Source organism: Myxine glutinosa, chromosome 14, assembly GCF_964187855.1.
Source record: "Myxine glutinosa chromosome 14, kmMyxGlut1.1, whole genome shotgun sequence".
NCBI classification, from domain to species: Eukaryota; Metazoa; Chordata; class Myxini; order Myxiniformes; family Myxinidae; genus Myxine; species Myxine glutinosa.
In genome coordinates this window covers 21,009,083-21,036,582 of record NC_136274.1, presented here as the reverse complement: position 1 = coordinate 21,036,582, position 27,500 = coordinate 21,009,083, and the positions used below count along the sequence as shown (strand labels likewise).

The window sequence follows — 27,500 nt, the reverse complement described above, 5'->3', positions numbered from 1 at the left end:
AAGTTTTGTCAGAATCTGTCCATAACTGTTTGAGATATCCTGCTCGCGGACAGACAAACAGGAGATTACACAATCTCCATCCACTTTCGATCACGAGGAAATTTGTCGAGAATGCACAAATCAACGCAGGTAGTTGGATTTTAAATTGGGATCCCAGCATCATTGGCCTTGTGCTCCAAATTGTAATGCTAAGTGGTTATGCAAATTTTATTTATTGTCAAACTTTCTCTTGCATGTTGCTTTTCCTGGTTTATCATCAAGAAAAAACGGACATGTCATAAATTATTTATTGATTGATACACCTGTCGCCCATCGAACAGAATCAGCCCCGCCAGCAGTTGCTGAATGTACGCACGCAGCCGAATGGTACAAGGAGTTTGTGAAGGAGGATGATGCTGACAAGTTGGAGCATTCAGGAAAGCTTCACATCCTCTTTGAAATATTGCGCATGGCGGAGGAACTCACTGAGAAAGTGTAAGTTAAGGGTTCATGTGATTTAAGGGTAGATCCTTTTTGCAGATATTAGAATTTCTATTCGCGTGTGTTACTTAACCTTTCCACCTGGACATTCTGACCGGCGTGCTACACTTTTGGTCCTCAGGCTGGTGTTTAGCCAGTCACTCATCTCGTTGGATCTCATTGAGGGTTTTCTCAAGCTTTCCAATAATGAATGCACGGACGACAAGCCAAACCCGTACAAAGGTAAGCACAGGGCCTTCACACTTGTTGCGACAATTGACGCTTCGAAGCGGGCAGGTGATTGAAAAGGGAGAGACAACAACAGGCGGCTCTATAGATTATACAGCAGAGGAATTGGGTGCTCGATAGATATTAGCATGCCAGCATCTAGTATCTGCTGCTTGTGTCATTACTTGGATGCAGCAATGCCACTGTCTGACTGCCATTGCCTCTGTAAGACAAAATGGGGATTTGGAATTTGGCCAAGGGACTGGCACACAAAAAAAAATAAAAAAAACACCCTTAGAGGCCATTTTTCCCCGCAAAGCGGGGGTTGGCCTTTTTCGGGGACTGTGGTTGTTGTTGTTTTTTGCTCCCCTTTTTGAAGCAATGTTTTACGGCCAGATGCCCTTCCTGCCGCCAACCCTTTTTGTCGCCTTTTACGACAAGCAGGGAATTACCAGTGAACTGGTACTCAATTAGCCGACCTCGGAAGGATGACAGGCTGAGTCAACCCCCCGGCGTTAATTCAGCGATCGACCGGGATTTGAACCCAGGATCCTAGGATCCTAAGCTGGCACCCTAGCCGCTAGCCCAACACCAGGGAAACACAACAGCAAAATATTTTTTGAAAGATGTCGGATGTTTAGTGGCCACAAGTGAGTGCCAGCATACCTTCACTTGAAAGCGGACTGCTTTTTCATCCGATGATAGGTTAACGTCCGAAACGTAAGCTTTACTTCCCACGGTAGTTAGTTCACCTTTGTCAACTTTTAATTGATAAAACCTATTAATCTCATGATACGTGTGCACATGTGGCCTATCCTTATGATAGCGCCAGCATCCACAAATGAGTCTATGGGATAGCCGCGCAACCCTTCTCAGGACACTTGCTTTTGATGTTTTAATCGTTCATAAACCTAATGCCAACCACATGTTATTTGAGTTGTCCAAGTCTATGGAGATCGTAAGGACTGTGTGAGGGATGATTTGGAAATTCCCAACCGATCCTTGCTTGAGTAGTGTTGGTCACATTTGTCATGTGAGTGTGAGTATTTATCGTGAAGCCGTCACACCTCGAGACTGGTTACTCGACTGCCATCTGCCACATTTCTTGTCATTTAATTGTCTACTCGGTCAGTATAGTACAGCATGCATCAATTGCTTTCCCACATTCAAGAAATTCCACATTAATTAAACCGTTAAGGTCCCAAAACTCGTATCGCCGTAAGACTTCGTGCTGGTAGCTGAACCTTGAAATTTTTGGGTTGGTGGGGATCAAGAAGATCTCCATTAAATGCTCGCTCGCTTTGAGTCTGCCATGAAATGGTTGGTGGACCTTGGTCTCATCATGTTATAATCTCACTCAAAAAAAATCATGTTCCTGTCTCCGGTAACGTCCCAGGCGCCCTGTCGCCTTGGACGCACGAGTAGCCTTTCGATCAAACGCGAGGTCCTTCGGTACCCACCTTGCACTCACCCGATTGAATTTCATGCGAGAATGATTTATTGTTCCTGTGCTTTCAGCACTGACATCGATCTCTTCTGCAATTTCACGTTTAGTATAGGAATCCGGTGATTCTCCAAAGTTACTTGTTGAACACATTTGATGTTTGTTCGAGCGACAGCTGTCGGTCGCAGTTGAGAATGCTGAAGATCGCTCACCGAGTCGCAGCCATTTTGGAACTCTCCACACAAATTGAGCACACAGCTGCGTGAAACATGATTGACAAAATTGTGCAAAGACAAAGACAAAACAAAGTCTCCTGTGAATTTCATCCGGTTCGATGTCTCCTTCATGAGGAACTTGACGATAAACTTAACTCTGGTCCGCAGCACGCGCAACTATGTTGGCCACCTATTTGGTTTGCTTTGACGAAAGCGACGACATCACTTCCTGTATAACTTAATCAGAATGATAAATTCCGATGCGCTCATATCATCGGAATGTCAAACAGTTCAAGCAACCGTCATTTGTCGGATCCTATTTTACCAGCTACGGAGACGGCCGGTCATAAAGCAGTCTAACCCAAAACTCCACAAGACTGTGCGTAATGTAAATTGCATTGTAAAGCTGATTTTTGAGACCTTTGCTGACCCAGTTTGGGTCTCGAGGAAATTTATTTCCCAGTACCTTCTCCACCAGCACTCGTTTCTGAACTGCCACATAAAATTTGATTATTGTTTCATTGTTTTTTAATCGCACTTCAGTCCATCAGTAAACCGAGCGGCAGCATTTCTGAAGCGCTCATTCTCTTTTGCACAGAGCAAATGAGGCCTGTGCTATTCCAGCTTGCTGCTTTGTTGCTTCCTTGAAAGGCTGCAGACAATTGTAATGTGCGCGCCACACACATACATCCATCCATGATATAATTTTCCTTTTTTGCGACGTGGGCATGATGACAATTGTCTTTTAGACTCTTGCACGGTGTCCAACTGCGTAGACTTATCGTCTGATTCATTACATTTGGACTTGTAAATAGATAGACATAATCCTGGATGCCTCTGCTTCATTATGCATGCCTTACTTCGATTTGTCTTTCATTGGCAGCTGGAAAAATGGTGGAAAATACAATGGGTGACATCAATTCTGATATAGCATTGAAACGACAATATTTTCTCATTTTGTATGCCATCGTAAATTTGTTCTGCGTACCTTATAAAGTGATTGCACATCCAAACAGGAAAGTTAGGAATAAGTTAATCGGACCTGGGAAATATTTATATCTCTTATAAATTATGTATTAATTTATCCACTTTCCATTGGAGTCTCACGAGTCCTTGACAGAGTCAACGGCCTTGAGCCGTTGCAGACCAATAAGTCTCCTAATGAGGCAAAGTTGACAGCTCGATGGTAGACCCACGGAGGGAATTTAGAATTTGAACAGAATAAAAGCATCCATTATCTTCTTCCTCTTCCTCTTCCTCTTCCTCCTCTTCTTCCTCTTCCTCTTCCTCTTCCTCTTCCTCTTCCTCTTCCTCCTCCTTCACCTTACTCCTACTTCACCCACTTCTCCAAATCCTCATCCTCCTCCTCCTCCTCCTTCCTTCATTATCATCCTCGTCCTGATTTAAAGGAGTACGTATTGTCAGGAAGCGAAAACAAACACGTCACACAATCTGCTTCATGAACAACTTGAAGTATGGTTTATTCCGCAACGTTGTCTACTAGTTTGCAATACATGACAATTTTGAAATGTAACCACGTTTTAATCCAATCCGTATGGGAATTCTTGCAAATTCTGACAGCTCGGAACAAAGCGCTTGCTAACGACGGAGCTACCTGGCTGACACCCCTTATGAATAACAAAATAAGTACAGGTCTATTTCTCTTCACTTGGGCCTTCTGGGGCCTATTGTTCCAATGGCCCAAGGCACTTACAGACCACTAGGGGTACTAATGAGACAAGGTGGGCAGCCCTGCACCAGCCCTCGTAAATAATTCAGAATTTTTGGCCCCAGACACCTCCACGCAATGGCAAGCTCTTCCAAAATGAGGTGGGAGTGTGTAGCAGCTATGAAATTGAGACAATTACCTTTTCTCATCCATGTGTGTGTGTCCATCATCCATTTGTAGGCACATCATGTGTATAATCTTGTGCACGAGCTGTGGCTGCCACGCGGGTCTGTCAGCGTCTTGGCGTCAACATGACACCTTGCAATGAGTTGAACTGTTCCTGTCTATTCCCTTCTCCCACACCCAGGACCCGGAAAGTGGTATAGAAACATCGATTACTACAGGATGGATGGCTCCACATCAGCGATGACGCGCAAGAAATGGGCGGAAGACTTCAACGATGAAGTTAACACCAGGTCGGCCAACCCTTGTCCTGTTCGTTTTAGATGAACACAGATCTGCTGTAATTATTCCACCTCGTGATCATGACGTGACATTTGGGCAATTGTCCTTTGTTCAAGTTTGATTGAGACCCATTATTTTATTTTCGTCTTGACATGCATTCTGAGGACTGGCAGGACAATTATGCACAATTACCTCTAAACTGTATAGCCTGGGTATTAATCCTGACCCCACTATAAACTGTCATTCTGGTGCTTCACAGGCAGGGTGATTCATCAGTGTGTGTGCGGAGCCTCGGATGGACGTTTAACTGGGCGTCCCATATGTCGGCATTAGTTGGTCGACGTTGAACATCCCACGGTGTCCCACATGAAGAGTAGGCGAGCTATCGCCATCACCATGAACAAATTACAAATTCCTGCCATAACTACTGCTGGGAAGGAAATGGCAAACTACCCAGTATAGCACCACCTTGCCAATAAACTGCTTCGGCAGTGCCGACGCTCTGCAACAAAATATGGAACTGGCACATCAGAATAATTTCGACATCATGTGCATTCAATGTAAATAACTGTCTAAATTACACATAACAAGCAGCTGATACTCATAGTCCCCCACCTTTTGGGTGGTATGAGAAATAGATCTGTGTGATATGAAAGCTAAATCTTAAACAATTTTTGAAATGTCGCGCACACAAGCCAAGTTACCGAGATGGTTGCCATGGCAACATTATTCAGTCAACCACAGCCGTAATCTAATCAGGTCAGATAATGTCATGAGGAATATTTATATTCTGGTGCTTCACAGGCAGGGTGATTGCGTCCGACCGGCCGATCATGCGTCCGACCGGCCGATAATGCGTCCGACCGACCGATCATCCGACCGACCGATCATAATATATATTTATTTATATGTGCATATGCAATATGAAAGGTAAATGTTCAAAGGTTTTTTGAAATATGTGCACAAAAGTACATGGACGGATGATCGGTCGTGGACGCATGATCGGTCGTGGACGCATGATCGGTCGTGGACGCATGATCGGTCATGGATGCATGATCGGTCGTGGACGCATGATCAGTCGTGGACGCATGATCGGTCGGTTGGATGCATGATCGGTCGGTTGGATGCATGATCGGTCGGTCGGACGCATGATCGGTCGGTCGGACGCATGATCGGTCGGTCGGTCGGACGCATGATCGGTCGGTCGGACGCATGATCGGCTGGTCTGCCGCATGATCGGTCATTCAGACGCATGATCGGTCGTTCAGACGCATGATCAGTCGGTCGGACGCATGATCGGTCGGTCGGACGGTGCTCATTTTAATGTCTTTTAATGGGAGACAAATTTGTTCCGTATACTTCATTCAAATTTAGACTTTCCAGGCACACACACACACACACACACACACACACACACACACACACACACACTACCATTCCTAATGCATCATTTTTGGTTCACGAGTTATCAAGTGACCACTATATTCGTCGTGTGTGTGTGTGTGTGTGTGTGTGTGTGTGTGTGTGTGTGTGTGTGTGTGTGTGTGTGTGTGTGTGTGTGTGTGTGTGTGTGTGTGTCCGTCCGCAGCATAACTACCCGATGATATCATTCGATCTTGATGAAACTTGGGTGGGAGGTTGTACGCCCATTGTGGGCGGAGCCACGCCCGAAAAAGATGTCTTTTTAGGGGGTAATCGAGTTCGAGCTACATCTTCTCCGAGGGGTTTGGTGGAATCTGACAGGGATTTCGGTATTTGGTTAGGCCAATGTCATGTGTCTAGCCCCACGGAGCTCGATTTTTCATTTTCGCCCAAAGGTCAAGGTCATGAAATTTAGAAAAGTCGATTTTTGATGGTTTTATTACATTGTTCGCTTCCTGATAGGGTGAAATGTCGTACATGATCTTATATTATCACATACATCATGAAATACAAGTTTTCCAACAAATTTCAGAATCTTCGACCTTTGACCTTTGAAGGTCACAAAGTTTCAAAGTTGTCAGAATCTAACCAAATTTTCGGTATTGTGTAGCTAACTAACCTCATAACTGATTATACATTATTTTCTATCATTTCAAGGTCAGTAACCTTAGTTTTGACATTTCAAGGTCACAAAGGTCAAATTTTCAAAGTTGTCGGAATCGAACCGAATTTTCGGTATTGTGTAGCTAACTAGTCTCATAACAGATAATACATTCCTATTTATATGTTTTCAATGTCGGTTTTGACTTTTAAAGGTCACAAAGGACGGCCATTTCAAAGTAGTCCGTCCTTTGTCATTGAATACCGTTCGCTCGTGAACCATCGTCGTCTCCTGACTTGTTACATTTAAAGATTGTTGTCGTTTACAAAGACGAAATGATACAAATTCTACAACACCTTATACTTTATCATGATCACAAACCTCAAAATAGTTGTTTACTTTCAAGTAAAGTCAAGGTGTTACAAGCAATTGATTGATTTTCTGACTACCCAGATCAGCTGGGCTCCATTCTTCATGGAAGTATCGACCCTTTCAGCCTCGAATATCTTCAAACATTGGGTCTACATTCTACAACCTCGGCCGTCGGTCTTATTCGAAGATCCACAACCTCAGTTGTCTCTCGACAGTCGGTCAATCCAGCAATACTACATAACTATTCAAACTTATACCAACAGATGATTACGTTTCTTGCATGAGGATTTGTCATAATTCCGAAATGCTCATCACACATTGTACGATATAACAGTACAGTAAGTGCAGTGCAGATATCGCTTTGCGCTCAAGATGCTTTCCTGGAAAAGAGAGAGCAAATCGAGAATGTGCAAAAAGCGGTCATACGATTACTACCTCCGCCGCCGAAGTTTGACGGAGGTTATAGTTTCACCCATCTGTCTGTCTATGTGTCTGTCTGTCAGCAGGACATCTCAAAAAAAGTTATGGACGGATTCGGTCGAAAGTTGGTGGACAGGTTGGGTGTTTGACAAGGACAAATTGATTCGATTTTGATAAAGATCCAGATCCCGATCTGAAAATGTTTTAAGTGATTCTTCACCATTAATGGATGGTGCCAAAAACAATATGGAGATGTGTTCCCGATGGCGTTATTTCTTACGCATGAGCGGTATACGAGGGCTTCATTTGGGGTATCGATAACCGCGTTAATAATAATAATAATAAATAATAATACAGATGGTTGACATATCTACTATATAAGAGATGTTGGTCTGTGTGTCACCATTTTTCTCAGAGATGGCTGAACGGATCTTCGTCAAACTTTCAGAGGTTCATCAGTGAGTGTCTGGGTGTGTTTTCGGCAAAAAAAAAAAAATTGGAAAAAAAAAAGATCGTTTTTTTGGAATAATAATTTTTCAAATCGCTCGATTGTGCCTAAGCTTTTTTAAATTCATGCCAGTTATATACAAGTACACATTCGCATAAATAAATAGAAAACAATCACCACACATTTGAATACAAATAAATCAAACAATTCAGGAAGAGTACGAATTTGGTAGTACGGCTTCTTCTTTTTCGTGATCGGCATCACACTTAACTCAGAAACGTGTCACATTCACCCACCAGCACATATATATGAACCCCCTTCCTCTCCTGCCTCCTCCCCCCTCCCCTCCCCTTTCCCCTTCCCCTCCTCCCAACCCCCTCCCCTCACCCCCCCCGCCCTTCCCCTCCACCTCCCCACTCCTCCCCCCTCCCCCACCCGGCAACGCCGGGTACTTCTGCTAGTTGTTTTATAAATATAAATAAATATTTTTTTATTGAATTAATATCACTAATTATGAACAAAAACATGAAACATGTATCAACATCAATAAAATAATAATTGCCATCACTCCAACTCTGCTCCTACACCTGCTACATGACCATGGTGGCAGGAGAGGTGGGAGGAGACTCGTCCTCCTGCAAAACAAAGGTGGAGTAAACAGCGCTGATTGGCTCAGAGCTGAGCATCCAGTACAAACAATGGCGGCGAGTGCGATTACTCAGGAAGAGATGCGTGCTATGGATTTTCTTTATTTTCCTTTTTCGTAAAAAAAAATTCTCCAGGATAAAGAGCTGTATAACGAAGCCTTCTACGGAGCAGCATTAAGTGAGGTGTTACTGTGCCTTAAATCATACACACCTTACCTTGTAGATTACAGGTACATCGCCCAACATAACTATTTTACTTACTACTCAATTGACCTCTTGTTTTGTCTTTCTTTTAATACAAGAGCTGTCATTTTAATGTCGTGAAGGGGGACACACACACACCGATGACGATACCTTTTCCCTTCCGGGAAAGCTGGATGATTAAGGTTACCCTGGCAACAAGCCAGCATGACGGGGATAACAACAGGCAAGGGAGTGCACCGAATAAAATGGCACAAACGAAAAGGAAGACAGTATGGGCAGAGTTAGCACGAGTATGGAAGGCGTCTGGGATTATAAAGAGCTCCTGTGTTGAAGGAATGGGCAGAAGATCGTCAGAGAACAGACACGTGGAACTGGCTCCACGGACGAGAGAAAAGGAGGATGAAGGAGCGACAGTGAGCAGAAAACTTTGACTTTGTGATGACGACAAGAAATGGGTTACTGTATGAACAAATGTGACCTTTGAAGGCTTTGGAGAGGCCTAGGGCTGCCAGGATTTAAAATAAGGCACGACTCACCGATCAATCGTATCATATTCTACCGTATGTCGTTATTATGTAATTTCTGTCACAAGAGATCCCTGTCGGCCATTGTGTGCTGGTACCGTGAACACGTCGTCGATTGTTTGACATAATCTGCGTATGGAAAATGCATCACCGACATCACTGCACTCCCTGGAATGACGCAACCAGACACTGGCCCGCACAAGCTCGGGTCATATCTTCACGTTTATTTTCATGATGCTGTGACACCTGATGATATTCACAATGTTCATATCAATATGATGGTTTTTGAAATGTTTTGTGGCCGCAGTATCTTCGGCCCATGGAATACTGTTATTGGTTAAAACAAACTCGTAATTAATTTGGACATAAGGAACAACACTCGTTGGACAAATTCATTTTCATGGACACGTTTTCAGGCTTAAAGAAATACTTTTCAGTTTTAATTATTCTTCCAGGACAGCGTGGTGTGGCTTCCCCATCCCATGTCTTTGGTCACTCCATGAGACATGAAATCCTCATTTGTCATTGTAATTCTTGCTTAATTCGTTGTGGTTTCAGGGGCCGACTCTTCCTCATCTCCACGAAGGCCGGGTCGCTCGGCATCAACCTGGTGGCTGCGAACCGTGTCATCGTCTTTGATGCTTCTTGGAACCCATCCTATGACATCCAGAGTATCTTCAGGGTGTATCGATTTGGGCAAAACAAGCATGTCTTCGTGTACCGCTTCTTGGCTCAGGTGATCAAAGCTAAATCCGTCTTTTTGCCTGTCATTATTCAGCGTGTCCTAAGTATATTTATGGCCAGGACCAATAATGTTGACTCGGAGCATAAGAAGGCAGCAGCAGGGCACCAACCAGGAAGTATATTGATTGTGAAGTGTTCGCGCAACTGCTCATGTGCAGCCATCTAAAAGCAGATCATGCCGGTTGCAAATTCCGGATCATGATTGATGACGAGGCTAGGCTCAAACTCTTTAAAAGTCACCTTTCAACTGGCACATGACCCAGAAATGATTGTGGTGGGTCTGTGAATAAAAAGGCTGAATCATTTGCTTGACTTTGCCCAGAGGCCAAAGGCCATGAGTCGCTGTGATCTAATGGTGGTATCTTTTCAACCCCCATTAACCCTACTTAACCCAACCCCTTTACTTGTAGGTTGCTGTGTTTTCCTTGTTCTTTCTTTTGCTTGTGTCCGACTGTTGCCCCACTGTCATGTAATTATATTTTCTGCTCTCGGTCACTTCTTCTTTCATGAACCTCAATATTTATATAAAGAAAGTGTGCTATTTATTTATTTAATCAAAATTGGTGCACTTTTTGTAAAATTGAATTTAAATGAGTCGTTCAATCGCATCTCTGTAATAAAGGTACATGAAGAGGACTGATCATTGCAGTATATTGTAAATTCGTTATATCATTACTATCCTCTCCCCCACCTCCCACCCTGTCCCCACCTTAAATTATTAACTCGAGTGTTCATAGAACACCTTATACCACGAGGTCTTGAAAAACAATTAGCGTGTTCATAGAACACCTTATCGCACGAGGTCTTGAAAAACAATTAGCGTGTTCATAGAACACCTTAATCCACGTAGTCGTGAAAAACAATTAGCATGTTCGTAGAACACCTTAACCCACATAGTCTTGAAAAACAATTAGCGTGTTCATAGAACACCTTAACCCACATAGTCTTGAAAAACAATAGTGTTCATGGATCACCTTAACCCACGTAGTCTTGAAAAACAATAGTGGTCATAGAACACCTTAACCCACGTAGTCTTGAAAAACAATAATGTTCATAGAACACCTTATCCCACGAGGTCTTGAAAAACAATTAGCGTGTTCATAGAACACCTTAATCCACGTAGTCGTGAAAAACAATTAGCATGTTCATAGAACACCTTAACCCACATAGTCTTGAAAAACAATTAGCATGTTCATAGAACACCTTAACCCACATAGTCTTGAAAAACAATTAGCGTGTTCATAGAACACCTTAACCCACATAGTCTTGAAAAACAATAGTGTTCATGGATCACCTTAACCCACGTAGTCTTGAAAAACAATAGTGGTCATAGAACACCTTAACCCACGTAGTCTTGAAAAACAATAATGTTCATAGAACACCTTAACCCACGTAGTCTTGAAAAACAATAATCTTCATAGATCACCTTAACCCACGTAGTCTTGAAAAACAATAATGTTCATAGAACACCTTAACCCACGTAGTCTTGAAAAACAATAATGTTCATAGAACACCTTAACCCACGTAGTCTTGAAAAACAATAATGTTCATAGATCACCTTAACCCACGTAGTCTTGAAAAACAATAATGTTCATAGATCACCTTAACCCACGTAGTCTTGAAAAACAATTAGCGTGGTCATAGAACACCTTAACCCACGTAGTCTTGAAAAACAATAGTGTTCATGGATCACCTTAACCCACGTAGTCTTGAAAAACAATAGTGTTCATGGATCACCTTAACCCACGTAGTCTTGAAAAACAATAGTGGTCATAGAACACCTTAACCCACGTAGTCTTGAAAAACAATAATTTTCATAGAACACCTTAACCCACGTAGTCTTGAAAAACAATAGTGGTCATAGAACACCTTAACCCACGTAGTCTTGAAAAACAATAATGTTCATAGAACACCTTAACCCACGTAGTCTTGAAAAACAATAATGTTAATAGATCATCTTAACCCACGTAGTCTTGAAAAACAATAATGTTAATAGATCACCTTAACCCACGTAGTCTTGAAAAACAATAATGTTAATAGATCACCTTAACCCACAAAGTCCTGAAAAACAAGAACATAGGCAGGGTCTGCGAGCGGCAAATTTGATTGTTCATGATGACATAAAATTCTGTAATATTTTGTCCAAGTACTGGTAAATGGGGTTTGAAAGTGCCAAAAAGACGATTTGTGTTCTGGAGTGTTCAAGCATATAATTCAACTGAAATAAAATAAACATTTGTAAGGTTGGAGAAATAAAAAAAATTGGAGGTTTACCGCCGTTGATGGCAGTGTCTTTTACACCACCCTGTCTGACGCGTTACATTAGTTCTTCATGCCTGTTCTTTGTGTCCATTATAACATCCTTGAAAAACCCCACCTCAAAAAAATTCCATCTCACCTTGTGCTGCTTCACCTGCTGTCCCCATTTGGCCGTAATAGCATTGAACGCCTGGCCAAATAGAGGGTTTAACTCATTTTCTCAAACGGCTCATTTTCTCATCCTGTTGTTACAGGCTTGATGTGCGTTTTTGCAATGGGCTTTGACTTTTTATTGCATTTCATCAGTTTCTTTTCTGAGCACTTATCTTGTGATGAAATATCTGTCATGGTGAACTCTTTATTCTTTTAAAAACGAAATGTGTTATTTTCCACTCGTTTTCTTTCCGTTGTGCTCTAGGGGACCATGGAGGAAAAGATCTACGACAGGCAGGTGACAAAGCAGTCCTTGTCCTTCCGCGTTGTCGACCAGCAACAAGTCGAGCGACACTTCACAATGCATGAACTTTCGGAGCTTTACAACTTCGAGCCAGACCACCTGGACGACCCCAACACAAAGAAGAAGAAGCGGCCTACACCTCGCTTGCCAAAGGCACCGTGACCAATTATTTTCTTTTTCTTTGGCAACACTCATATCCTTTCAACATTGGCGGTGTTCCTATTTTATTGTTTTTTTGTGTGGAAAGTTGAGGCTCATGGAGGAGATAAAACGTAGAACAGATCAGGACATAACAGAACAAAAGGAACAGTAGAAAGAGAGAGGGGGGAACACACCAACAACAGGGTTGAGGGACAAAATAGAAGGAGACATGGAAAATAACGGAGATGAGGGGTCGGGGAGGACACACGGGGTGGACAAGATGGATGCAGAAGGAAACCCACCCATGGATACAGAAGCAAGCCAACATGAAAAACTGAAATTTGGAAAGAGAGGAGGAGAAGGGGAAGGGGGTTGTGGAGGGTTAACGGGGGGTAGTGGCGGGTAGAAAATATGATGGTTTTGGATGGGGGATGATCTGAGGTCATAGTTACGGAATGGGTCCATGGCCTGTTCCTGAAGATAGTGGTTCTACGTTACATCATTTGTTTCATTTGTCTTTCTGGTATTATAAGTGCTAGTCATTTATCCTCCTCAGTTGTGGAGCGGGTGCTGTTTATGGCTAACTCATTTATCAGGCCATGCCACTTCCTGAATTTGTTACTTTATAATCCCTTTCACCTGCTTTGTCTCCTCTAACCATCATACCTTGCATCGTCATCCAATCTCACACCATCTTGCCACTCTTGTCATTGTCATCCATTTCATATCCCCTCTCTCTACTACCCCCCCCCCCCCCCCACTCCCCAACCAAAATCTAAACGTTACCTCACATTTACGAATTCAAATGCATGATTGCTCTGCAGTTACCTCTTCTTCTTTTTTTTCTTTTTTTTTTAAGATTGTGAAACTTTGAAAATGAAGTTGATTTAGGGGAGGCCGTGGGGTATAAGGGAAAAGAGAGGGGTGGAGTGTAGGTTGAGACATGTATCTATGTCCCATGGGGGGGGGGGGGGGGGAGGGTTGGAGGATGTTGGTTACATCAGTTTTATTCCTGCAATAAAAAACAGTCATCCTCCATGCAGCAAACTTAGCCTGGTGTTGGCTTAGCGGTTAGGGTGCCGGCTTGGGATCCTAGGATCCTGGGTTCGAATCCCGGTCGATCGCTGAATTAACGCCAGGGGGGTTGACTCAGCCTGTCATCCTTCCGAGGTCGGCAAATTGAGTACCAGCTTGCTGGGATGAATGATCCCGGTGTGTACCCCGGTTTAGAATAGGTACACCGTATCCCTGCGCATCGTAAGAGGCGACTAAGGGTTGGCGTCAGGAAGGGCATCCGGCCATAAAAACATTGCCTCAAACAGGGAACCATGATTGTCATGGGGCCCGCAAGGCCAACCCCCGCTCTAGCGGGGAAAATGGCCTTAAAACGATCATTCATTCATTTTCTCCATGCAGCAAACTCATAATCCCAAGCTTATCTCTGGGTCAGCCGCACACGGTCGTCAAGGAACTGTGTGGCACCACGAGTAATCGAGGCATGATTTGCATCAAGGCAGTGTTTGTTGTCGTTCACTTATTTATTGATTCATTGTCCTCCTTTTTATCGTCTCAAATCTTTTTCCCCCCTAAGCCGACACGCATCTTTCTTTTAAATCCAAACATTGGAAAGGATGGACATAAGTGGAATGAAGATTTTCAGTTCACGTTTTTGTTTGATTAATGATGGATAATTGTGTTTTCTGTGCATGTCTTTGAACAAAATTTTCCAACCAGTATATGAACGTTTTCCAAATTTTCAGTTGTAGTTTGGGCAAGAAAGCAGCCAAGAAATAAACAGAATGAAGAACTAGCCTTGCTGGTGAAGGCTCGTGTCGGTCAATCCGTTTCGGCGGACACAGATAGAGCGATGCATGGAATCAATAGGATGTTGATCGAGGTTATGCTAACGGCCGTGGCGAGCAAGGACAGGGTGTTAACCCTCCTCCTCCGACGAAGGGTTAATGCCCGAATGGCCAGCATCTTCTTGCTCCCCATGGCGGGTAGCATATCTCTTATCAACGTCCTGTTGATTTCCATCATTAGCCAATAAATAACAGTTTGTTTCACCTTCCTAAGTGTCAGCAGTATCGTCACGGAATGGCGCACAAATTGCTGCTACTTGACGAATGTGCAGAACCTCCATGGAGTGATGTCAAATCAGGAATGTAATCACTCCTCATTGTCCACAGGATCGGATCTTGGCAGAGCTGCTTCAGGAGAGCAAGGACTCCATCGTGGAGTACCATGAGCATGATTCGCTGCTTGACCACAAGCAGGAGGAGGAACTAACTGAGGAGGAGAGGAAGGCAGCCTGGGCCGAGTACGAGGCCGAAAAGAAGGTCTGCTTGTACCTGAAGTCTTGTCACAAATTTTCTTGTTTATTTTCTTTCTTGCTTTTTGAATTTTATTTTCACTCCGAATATCAGCACGGCAGTGTAGACCAAGTGACCACCTTAACCCATGACATTGTGCACTGCAAGTTGTTTTGGCTTCGGTTGTTTTGCCGTTTCGACGCTTGACCTCAAAATTCAATCTTCCGCACGGTCTCGCTGTACCTTGTACGTCAAATGTGGGATTAACTTTTTACAGTTCCTTTGTCAGTGTTTTTTTGTTGTTGTTAATGCTGTCAAATTAAGTCAGGGTTGTGTTTCTTTATTGAGCTCGGAAAAGTTATTTTCCAAAGCATTTATTTTCAACGTGATAGGATTCCAAAAGACCTAACCTCCAACTGTCAATGTCTTCAAGGACATTAAAGATTAAAGCTGTGGTGGTTTTATTTGGATTTTAATTTCCAGCGGAACAAAGGTTTGCGCAAGGTTGAAGAGCAACGTTAGCGCTTATGAAAGCCCTCGGTGTTTGGCACGAGATGCTGTCATCCGTCGAGCTTCGGCCCGTACGATGCCGCTCACAAATAATGGAAGCGACGGCTTTATTGACCCGACTCTGCCACCGTTTTGCTCGTCACGGCTCTGTGTTGTTTATTACCTTTTCCCAGCATGACCCACGTGCGTGCATCAAGTCGTGGGTGTCATTGTCACATTGTATAAGCAAACATTGTCTCGACAAGCCACGCTTTGGAGTTCCAGGGAGTTGTCGCTTTGTATTTGCACTCGTCTCCTGTTTATTTATTCGCAGTGCATACACAGGCAGTGATGCAGACAATACGATGTGATTTATTTCAGCACAGCTACTCATTATCATTCCTTACCTGATGAGATGTCTACTTGAGTTCTTGGGTGCAAATTGGCTTTATTGCTTGTACCATTGTAGAGGTGGTGGGAGGGAGGGAGGGGTGGTATATGGAGGGGTTGCTGACAGCAGGTTCATCTTGCAGAAACCTGGGGAGGAATGGTGGAGAAAGCATGAACAGAGAAAGAGGGTACAAGACCAGAAAAGAGGTGGTAGAAGACGGAGAGACCACCGACCTGTCAGTGATGTGAAAGTGATATGCCCATAGACTCTTCTTCATCGCGGGAGATTCCAATAATCTTAAAGGCCTTGGTTTCAACAGCGTCAAGCTGAGCAAGATGCGAGGCATGGTAGCCAGCCCAGGAGTGTCGCATTCCATCAAGCTGCGGATGAAGGCCTTGGAGGTGGATAGGAAGGTCTTTTTATGACAGAGGATGCCCAGTCGGCAACTAGCTTTGGAGGCCAATTTTAAAATGTTTTTGCCAAAGAAGGATCATGGCTGATAGTGAGACCCAGGAGTTTGAATGACTGAACTTCCTCAAGAGGATTGGTCAGAATGTATGGGTATGAGGGCTCGCCAGATGGTACTTTCGGAGAGAGATAGTGAGAGTGTGATTTGTCTGGATTGAAAGACATATTCAAAGTGTTTGATCAGCTTGTGATTCCATCAATAATTTAAGTTCAGCAATTCATGGCCATTTTTTAAAAACTCGCTGCTTCATTGAAATACACCTGCACATGAAACGCATCCATTGCCAATTATTTATTGTGCAAACCATCTCCTTTGCAACTTAATACTGCATCTCTGTTCCAGAGCATAGTATTGTCCACCATCTTGGATTCACCCAAAATACTTCGAACACCATAGATGCGACTTCCTGATGTGCATCACTTGCTCAGGTTAGACGATATCATTACACGGAGGTTCTTTTCTTTTTAGCCGCGTCGCAGACGCTGTTAATAGAGTGCCCTCTGCTGTTGTTGTTGTTGTTCTTCTTGTTCTTGTTCTTGCAGAGAAGACAAAACCTCAAAGCTCCACCCATTCTGGGAACCATAGCTCCACCCATTGTGGGAGAGGCTTCATATAAACAAATATCCACCATTTTATTAACTCGCATAGCTTTGAGGCCTGTTTTGTTGGCCCGTGGTGTCTTCCTCTCTCACACAGTTTTATTTCAAATCAAATTCGATATATCGTTTCATTTTTCACAGTCGCTAACATAGTTTTAGACTCGGTTGAAAAAAAACGGGAAGAAAATCCGATGAAAGTTGCCCTTTATAGAACGAAATGAATTCTCAAAGGCCTGTAACTTCAAGTCCATTGAGATTTTTTTTTTTTTTATCGCGGCATGGTCAGTCATACACCGCCCGAAATAACAGATGGGAAAATGCCGAGATATATATATTTTGTTTAAATCGCGGCATGGTCAGTCATACACCGCCCGAAATAACAGACGGGAAAATGCCGAGATATATTAAAAATTCGTCCATTTGATGACAATCGTCACAATGAAATATTTAATTTATACGTCGTCACAATAATGTGGAGAGAGGAGCATAGCTTCGTTCACGTGTCGCCACACACGGGAAATTGCCGAGATATATATTTTTTAAATCGCAGCATGGTCAGTCATACACCGCCTGAAATAACAGACGGGAAAATGCCGAGATATATTAAAAATTCGTCGCCACACACGGGAAATTGCCGAGATATATTTTCACTTTGCACAAAAATAACATCAAGTAATCGAATCAATAGGAATGTCCTGTGCCTATAACATCGACGTTATAGGCACAGCTGCATCTAGGCATTGTGTAACATCGACGTGGCTTTTGTTTTAATTAAAACTTTTTGTACTTGTTTTTCTTTTGTATACAGAATCGAGGCTCATGTAAGAGCGAACACATTGAACATAAAAACATGCACAGACTCATAAAACATACAATGAAGGGAACGGGAGACAAGAGGGCGGAGAGAGGGAAGCACACAAGCACAACAACAGTCGAGAACAGGGACGTCGGTAGATCTGTGGAAGGGGGGTGGCTGGGGGAGGAGGGATGGGTACACGGTATAAAGCAAATGAACACTTCTAGCAATTTCAGGAAAGAAGTTGGGGATTTAAAGAGGTGGATTTGGGGTGTTGGACTGTTGGTGTTTTAACGAGGGTAGAAAAGATCAAGGTTTTGTATGGGGGAAGATGAGAGATGGTGGTGAACAGCTGTTTTAAACACCTGGAGGTAGGAGAGAGATTGAAGAGAGTGTGGGAGATTGTTCCAGAGGTGGGAGTAAAGAGGAATGAAGGAGTGAAGGTGAGTAGAGAGTCTTGATTTTGGCAGTTTCACCATAAGAGGGTTGCTGGCAGAGCATGTGTGTCCTGCAGGAATATTTGGGGGACAGAGCGCAGACAGAACAGGGGGAGGAAGTCCAGAGAGGAGTCGGGAGAAGACAGAAAGACCACCTACCTCCCTGCGGTGAGAGAAAGAAAGGCCCTTAGAATCGGGTCCATCGCGGGAGATTCCAATGATTCTGAATGCTTTGGTTTCAACCGCGTGAAGCCGAGCTAGGTGTGAGGCAAGAGCACCAGCCCAGAGGGGAGAGCAGTATTCCATTGAGCTGCGGATGAAAGCTTTGTATGTGGTGAGGAGCTCAGAAGTTCCCAGAAAGGACTTCACACGTCGGAGGATGCCCAGTCGGTGACTGACTTTGGAGGCCAGCTTGGAAATATGGTTTTCCCAGGAAGGATCATGGCAGATAGTGAGACCCAAAAGCTTGAGTGACAGAACCTCTTCAAGAGGATTGTCGAGAAAGTAGATGGGAAGGTTTTCTAGACGGTCTTTTCGGAGAGACAAAGTGAGTGTGAGATTTGTCAGGATTGAAAGACATGTTCTACTTGTTTGACCAGTTTGTGATATTGGCCATGTCTGCAGAGGGCGAAGAGGCTGCTGCCTGCCGATGTGAGGGTTGGGATATGGAGCGGCAGAGAGTGGAGTCATCAGCAAAGATACAGAGAGGATTTTCCATAGAGTTGGAGAGATCATGAATGAAGACTAGAAAAAGCACAGAGCCCAGAACACTGCCTTGAGGAACTCCAGCCTGAACCGGAATCGGAGAAGAGAGAAATCCATTCAGGGCCACACCTTGACTGCAACCAGAAAGGAAGTCTGCAAGCCATGCATGGAGGTTACCATGGATACCATAAGAGGAGAGTTTGGAGAGCAGAGTGGGGTGCCGGACCATATCGAAGGCACGAGATATGTCAAGGGAGACAGCTCTGATTTCCTGTTTGGCATTGAGGACCTCCATCCATTGTTGAGATGGCAGAAGCAACATGTCCAGAGTAGAGTGACCTGGTCTGAAACCAAATTGATGATCCAAGGTCAAGCCATTGGAGAAGAGGAAGGATTTAATATCAGAAGCGATGATGGATTCCATGACCTTGTTGATTATTGGGAGCAGGCTGATTGGTCTGTAGTTACAAGGATCTGTTTTTTTGCACCTTTTTTGTGCAAAGTGGTAATGTTGGCTGATTTCCAAGCAGATGGCAGATTATCTTGAGCAAAAGAGAGGGTGAAGAGAATTGAGAGAGGTTGTGAACGAGCGGCAGAGCAGAATTTTAGGACCCGTGGGCTGATGCCGTCTGGTCCAGTTGCAGAATCAGAGTCGAGGTTTGACAGAAACTTCTCCACCTTGTCAGGAGAGAAGGACAGAGTCCTGGAGCAGCTGGGTTCGACTGGATACGGTAGGTCCAGAGAGATGGGTTTGGGACACAAGATTTTGAGGTAAACACAGAGTTGAGGCATTTGGCTTTGTCACATGCGGTGTCAGCTGTGTAGCCATTTGAGGTAAGGGAGGGGGAACAAACACCAGAAACAGATTTGACCAGATACCACCAGGATTTGGAGGAGGGAGACAGGTTTGAGAGTTCAGTCTTGAAAGTAGAGAGATATTGTTTCCTGGCTTTCCTGAGGGTAGACACACTTGTTCCAAGCTTTGTGAAAGGAACTGAGATTGCCTTCAGTTGGATTAGCCTTCCAAGAGGCAAAGGCAAGTTGTTTCAGGGCAACTGCCTCACCACAAGTACCATGGATGGGAGGAAGGGTATGACAACTGAAGATGAGATGGTATAAATCTGTGCATGAGAGAGAGCAGTTTACTTTGGAAGAATTCCCAGGAAGAGTTGATATCAGATCAGAGGCAGTGGAGATGGGAGACCAGTCCAGATGATTGATGGCTGCTTGAAGACCGTGCCAGTTGGCCTGAGTGAAATGCCAGACTCGTAAACGCTGAGGAGGCTCTCTGAGAATGGCCAGAGAGATGTCCACTTTAACAAGCACATGATCAGAAGAACCGATTGGAGCAGAAGAAGAACAGCAGACATTTGCAGGAAAGTTTGTCATAACCAGGTCTAGAAGATAAGCTGCTCCGTTGACTGAGATCCGGGTCGGGAAATTGACAGATTGTCAGTCAGATTGAGTCGCAGAAGTCCTTTGCTGAGATGCCATGAGATGCCGTGAGAGAGGAACCCACACCCAGCCAGCTGGCATGATGACAGTTGAAGTCGCCACATAGGAAGAGGGAGTTGGGATGAGTGGATAGAAGTTGGTCCATGTTGTTGACATATTGTATTGTTGGTTGGTCCAGCTCGAGGTATTGTATTTGCATGTTGTACAAAACGTGTCCACGTGAAGTTTGAAACCCCTTGCATTTCGGGTTTTTTTTAATTCCAGCTAAAATTGGCACCTTATAACCCCCTCGCCCCCATTTTCTGTGATATAAACGTTATGAAACGATACAATTAGTGTTTCTTTGACCCCTAGGAGTACTGAAGAACCATTAAGGTTTTTCTCCATTTTTTCTGCCAATGGCCAAGCTGAATCTCGGAGCCAGCTTGGCCTTTTGAAATGAAATTCCGCATCAATACTGGGAATACAAAGTAGGTTGGCGTAAATGTTTTGACCTCCACCTAATTTTTGAGGTCATTAACTAATTATTATAGACATTTTAGTTTCACCATAATTTGACCATCACATTTTAGTTTGAAGTTTCACCATAATTTGACTTGGGTTCGTCCGATTGGAACAAAATTGTTCTCATTCGATAGCCTATATATAGCAAGGTGCATTTATGCTTAATTTATATCGTACCTCTCCGGGTTAAAGGTGAAATGATCGTTTGGAAAAAAAAAACGCATTTTTTAATGTCTCCGCCGACGTTATGTTTTCGGGTTGTCCATCTGTCCGTCCATCCGTCCGTGATAGGTTTTCGTTGCCGCGTAACTTGGGAATGGCTGAAGGGATCTTAGTCAAACTTGGTGCAGGTATGTATAATGAGGTAAAGATGAAGTGATTACATTTTAGGGTCATGAGGTCAGAGGTCATGTTGGGTAAAAAAAATCCTGTTATTGCGATAGCTTGTTTGTCATCGCTCAATTTTGCCAATGCGGGATCACAAAAACCACTCAGCCTTTCAATATGTCCCTGCATCATAATAGTGTACCTGCATTGCTGTTGTGCACCTGATATTTGTTTCCTGTCCTTGACATACTTTTTTCGGATTGTGACCTAATTAACAAAAAAAACACCTTTTTGATCATAACTTGAAGAATTTCCTTCCGATTTTCATGATGTTGAGTTTTTTGGATAGATTTATGGATGAGGACACGTTTCTCTAAATTTACGCTCTATTGATAGATGTTGAAGGGCAAGATTTTATGGTGGTCCAAAAAAAAATGCCATCATTGGATCGTGGGTCCCTGGTGAGGCTTAGCCTTGGCATTCGGTTGGTGATCACGGATATCTAGTTAATCATTGGATAGCATCGAAAATGTTGACGTGACATTGTTATCCAAGGAACGAGGCATGTAACAAAATGTAAGTGGTATCTTTGAATTTGGGAATGTTTTTAAGACGGGCTTCACCTCATCAGTTCAGACGATTTATTCCAAAAAAAATATTGAAAAACCAATTCATGATTTTTCCTTACGCAACGTTGCTCATTCTTTTTAAACTGTAAAGTTTTGAAATATATACTGGTCTGTGAAGATGAGGCAGTTAGGTGAAGAAAGAGGTGAGGAGGGAGAGCAAGGGGAAATTTAAGTGGAAGTCATGTTTGAGAAAGTTTGGAGGGCAGTCAGATATTGGGCAATTTTTGCATACGTAATATGTATACGTGTTCCGTCGTGACATTTTGGGTCATACTTTTTTATGGACTGGCTTGTTCTGTAATTACTGTTGAAAAGTTTTTTCAGGTCACTCGTTTGACTACCTTTCTTTACTTGGAACTTTCGCAGGTGATATTTGACGTGATGTACTGTATATAGAAGCATTGTGCTCAACCAAATCAATTCATCCCAAAAAAAATATCCATCTCCTATAGTGCCTTTTTTCTACATTCCCTAAACTCTCCTGCACTCCATCCTCCATCCAGCGTCCTTAAACGTATTTTTAACTCGAAGGTCACAAGAAACTCATTTTGCAATAAATGTTCGTTTCCCATAAATCGTACACTTTCAAAAATCCAATCTCACCCCTCCCCTCCAAATCTTCCCCATAACCCCTCCCCTCCAAATCTTCCCCATCACCCCTCCCCTCCAAATCTTCCCCATCACCCATCCCTTTCAAATCTCCCCCCTTGCCCCCTCCCTCCTAAACTACCCCCTCACCCCTCCCCGCCAAGACGCCCCCTCGCCCCTCCCCTCCTAGACTCCTGCCTCACCCCTCCCCTCCAAATCTCCCCCATATCCCATCCCTTTCAAATCCCTCCCCTTGTCCCTTCCCTCCCAAACTCCCCCCTCACCCCTCCCCTTCAAATCTCCCCACCCTCATTGCTTCTCAATTTCCCCCCTCTCACTCCCCCTCCTCAAAGCGTCCTCCCCGCTTCTTCCCCCTTCAAACTCTCACCTCCATCTCCCCCAACCTTCTGCCTCGCTCTTCCCCCTCCTCAAATAACACCTCATTGTGGCTCACCCAATCACCATCAAACCTTTTGTCCGCCCCATCCTTCCCTTTCTCCGAGCTATTCTGAAATCTCTGACACACCTTCAACAGCTCTCCCTATCTCTTCCACCTCTTCCACATCTTACCCTACCCCTCCTCCCCCCTGTTCTGTATCTGATGCTCCCCCTTCCTCTTCATTAACGGTATGGACCTCAAACATCCGGGGCCTTCGTTCAAACTTAACTGATCTCTCCATACAGGTTGCTTCTGTCAAACCAGACGTGATCTGCTTAACAGAAACTTTCCTCCTTTATGATGTCTCTGATTCCATAGTATCATCTCTCCCGGGCTACTGCCTCCTCCGGTATGATAGACCTGAGCCTCGTCCTGGAGGCGGGGTTGCTATCTTTATCAAAAACTCTCTTCCTCACTCGCCCTGCACTGCACTCTCTCCACCTCACCCCCAGGAATACCTCTGGCTACGGCTTCCCCTTCGCTCCCACCTCTTGTTCATATGTGTGTTGTACCGTCCACCAAACAGTGATGACTCCATCTACATCTCGCTGTCTGATGATATGGACCAACTTCTATCTACTCATCCCAACTCTCTCTTCCTCATATGTGGTGATTTCAATTGTCACCATGCCAGTTGGCTGGGTGTGGGTACCTCTCTCACCAGCCATGGATCTTCAGCAAAGGACTTCTGCGACTCACTGGGACTGACACAATCTGTCAATTTCCCGACCCGGATCTCAGTCAACGGAACATCTTCTCTTCTGGACTTGGTTATGACTAACTTCCCTGAAAATGTCTGCTGCTCTTCTTCTGCTCCGATCGGATCATCTGATCATGTCCTTGTTAAAGTGGACATCTCTCTGACCATCCTCAGGGAGCCTGCTCAGCGTCGACGAGTCTGGCATTTCACTCAGGCCAACTGGCACGGTCTTCAAGCAGCCATCAATCATCTGGACTGGTCTCCCATCTCTACCACCTCTGACATCAACTCATCCTGGGAATTCTTCCAAAGTAAATTGCTCTCTCTCATGCACAGATTTATCCCATCTCGTCTTCAGTTGTCATACCCTTCCTCCCGTCCATGGTACACGGAATCTTGTGGTGAGGCTGTTGCCCAGAAACAACTTTCCTTCGTCTCCTGGAAAGCAAATCCAACGGAAGGAAATCTCATTTCCTTTCACAAAGCCCGAAACAAGTGTGTGTCCACCCTCAGGAGAGCCAGGAAACAATATCTCTCCGTTCTCAAGACCGAACTCTCTTATCTGTCTCCCTCTTCCAAATCCTGGTGGCGTCTGGTCAAATCCGTTTCTGGTGTTTGTTCCCCCTCCATCCCCTCCCTTACCTCAAACGGCTACACAGCTGACTCCGCACGTGAAAAAGCTGAATGCCTCAACTCTGTGTTTGCCTCTAAATCTTGTGTCCCAAACCCATCCCTCTCTGTACCCACCATACCCAGTCGTACCCTGCTGCTCCTGGACTCCGTGTCCTTTCCTCCTGACAAGGTGGAAAAGTTTCTGTCAACCCTCGACTCTGATTCTGCAACTGGACCCGACGGCATCAGCCCACGGGTCCTGGGTCCTAAAATCCTGCTCTGCTGCTCTATCTCACCCTCTCTCTGTTCTCTTCACCCTCTCTTTTGCTCAAGGTCAACTGCCATCTGCTTGGAAATCAGCCAACATCACCGCTTTGCACAAAAAAGGTGCAAAAACAGATCCTAGCAACTACAGACCAATCAGCCTTCTCCCAATTATCAGCAAAGTCATGGAATCCATCATTGCTTCGGATATGAAATCTTTCCTCTTCTCCAATGGCTTGATCTCTGATCATCAATTTGGTTTCAGACCAGGTCACTCTACTCTGGACATGCTGCTTCTGCTGTCTCAACAATGGATGGAGGTCCTCAATGCCAAACAGGAAATTAGAGCTGTCTCCCTCGACATATCACGTGCCTTCGACACGGTCTGGCACCCCGCTCTGCTCACCAAACTCTCCTCCTTTGGTATCCATGGAAATCTCCACGCATGGCTGGCGGACTTCCTCTCTAGTCGTCGTCAACGTGTGGCCCTGAATGGGTTTCTCTCATCTCCTCTTCCTGTTCAGGCTGGAGTTCCCCAAGGCAGTGTTCTGGGCCCCGTGCTTTTTCTGGTCTTCATCAATGATCTCTCTGACTCTCTCGAAAATCCTCTCTATCTCTTTGCTGATGACTCCACTCTCTGCCGCTCCATTCCTCTTCCCTCAGATCGGCAGTCTGCTGCCTCCTCACTCTCTGAAGACCTGGACAAAATCACAGACTGGTCAAACAAGTGGAACATGTCTTTCAATCCTGACAAATCTCACACTCTTACTATGTCTCTCCGAAAAGATCGACTGGACAACCCTCCCATCTACTTTCTCAACAATCCTCTCCAAGAAGTTCTGTCGCTCAAGATTTTGGGTCTCACTATCTGCCATGATCTTTCTTGCGAAAACCACATTTCCAAGCTGGCCTCCAAAGCCAGTCGCCGACTGGGCATCCTCCGTCGTGCGAAGTCCTTCCTCAGCACACCTGAGCTCCTCACCACATACAAGGCTTTCATCCGCAGCTCAATGGAATACTGTTCTCCCCTATGGGCCGGTGCTCCTGCCTCACACCTAGCTCGGCTTCACGCTGTTGAAACCAAAGCTTTCAGAATTATTGGAATCTCCCGCGATGAAGCTATCTCTGAGGGCCTTTCACTCACTCACCGCAGGCAGGTAGGTGGTCTTTCTGTCTTCTACCGACTCCTCTCCGGCCTTGCACCCCCAGCTCTCTCTGTGCTCTGTCCCCCAAATATTCCTACAGGTCGCACAAGATCTGCCAGCAACCCTCTGATGGTTAAACTGCCGAAATCTCGGCTCGCTGCTCACCTTCACTCTTTCATTCCTCTTTTCTCCCGCCTCTGGAACAAACTCCCTCACTCCCTTCAATCCCACTCCTCCCTCCAGGTCTTTAAAACAGCTGTTCACCACCATCTCTTATCTTCCCCCATTCAAAACCTTGATCTTTTCTACCCCCGCTAATTCACCCCAGATCCACCTTGTTTGAAATTCCAACTTCTTTCCTGGAAGTCCTGGCAGTGTCCATATGTTTTATACCTCTCCCACCGCCCCCTTCCCATGCCCCCCCCCCCCAAAGCCCTCGCCCTCTCTCAGATCTCTCGATGTCTCCATGTCTCTCGGTCCCTGCTCTCAAATGTTGTGTTTGTGTCCTTCCCCCTCTCTCCCCATCTTGTCTACCCGCTCCCGATGTTATATGTTTTATGTGTCGGTTTGTCTTTCTGTGTGATTAATGTTCGCTCTTTCACGAGCCTCGATCTTGTATACAAAACAAAACAAAAAAAAAAAAAAAAAAAAAAAAAAAGCAGGTTCTACAGTTTTGCTTGACTTGCTCGAGACCTTTCAGCCTACTGTTGTCTTCCATGACAGCTTTTTTTTTTTCTTTTTTTTTTTTTTTTTTGATGCCTTGACCTTTGATCCTTGGTCCTTGATCTTGATCCATGAATTGACATGTTTTTTTTTTTACGACGCAGTTACTCTTGGCCTTCCTGATGATTTTTTTTTTCCAATGTGGCTGTTTGACTGTTACTTCACTGTACCTTTCAATCCGAATTGCAGAGTGAGATTGAATATCGGTGCCCTGTACACGGTTGTAATGATGCTGTGGTTTAATGCAGGAAGTTTTGATCGTTTTTCGAGGTCGTGCTTTGCATCTTTTTCAGGGCGTGCCACGGCAAGGACCACCAGCGGCCGGGCACACGGGCCTGATAAACTCGCATATGATGTGGGCAATGGATTACCCCAACCCTGCTGCCATGCACAACACTTCAGCTCAACAGCTGCAGGTGGGCAGGACACCCGTTGGGTTCAGTGTTCGGTTCCGAATGGACAACCGCTTTTACTTTGGGTGGTGAATACCCAAGGTTTTTCAGGTAGTTTGTGTTGCTAACATCGTGCTGTGGACAAGGCAAGGGCATTGGAAAGAGTAGGTCATCAACCGGGCATGTCAGATCCCTTTTTGTTCCGTTCGTTGACCAGGATCTACTGAACGAGAGCCGAGCACGAGTCAACGAAGCGCACAATATACTCGCCACTCACAAAGTTGACACATTTGAGGATGTGATGCGCCGTGTGGTGAGTCTCTGAAAACCACATTGCTGAACCGTATTTCAGCCTCCCCCCCGGAAACTCCCCCCCCCCCCACCCCCCCCCCCCCCCAGCCCGTGCACCCCAAAAGTCCAATTTTATTTTGCAATACATGAATCCAAAAAGGCTAATAAATAACTGGGGCTCATTTGCAGCCAGTTTGGTACGTGGATCAAGTCAAGTTTGTAATTTGACATTCAAATTGATCAATTCGTATTCACCAATTAATTTGTGTGCACCAACTAATTCATTAATTCGGTGCACTTCAGGCAAAACACTGGATTAAACAAATCGATTTTTTTTTTTCAGTGCTAGTCTATGGTCGGGCAGGTAAAGAGTTGGTGCATTGCGCCATCATTTAGTGTAGGTTTGATACCCACAGCTGTTCGGTGGAAATCTTCGCACCATGTCACAGAGTCGGGACCTGTCCAGGGCTGGTGCTTCGCCACGGTTGCCGGTCACTATTTGTCGTTAGCGCCC

The 27,500-nt window shown here is 44.6% G+C and overlaps 1 protein-coding gene across 1 annotated transcript in view; it reads left to right on the top strand.

Annotated features, from left to right (window-relative positions):
• ATRX (ATRX chromatin remodeler) overlaps window positions 1-27,500 on the top strand; it is a 447,777-nt gene that overhangs the window by 413,165 nt on the left and 7,112 nt on the right. The window contains exons 24-31 of the mRNA XM_078768164.1: window positions 321-474; window positions 602-702; window positions 4,383-4,491; window positions 9,677-9,854; window positions 12,540-12,731; window positions 14,909-15,058; window positions 26,597-26,719; window positions 26,913-27,008. Of these exons, the coding sequence (XP_078624290.1) occupies window positions 321-474; window positions 602-702; window positions 4,383-4,491; window positions 9,677-9,854; window positions 12,540-12,731; window positions 14,909-15,058; window positions 26,597-26,719; window positions 26,913-27,008 (1,103 nt within the window). The remainder of the gene's footprint in view (window positions 1-320; window positions 475-601; window positions 703-4,382; window positions 4,492-9,676; window positions 9,855-12,539; window positions 12,732-14,908; window positions 15,059-26,596; window positions 26,720-26,912; window positions 27,009-27,500) is intronic.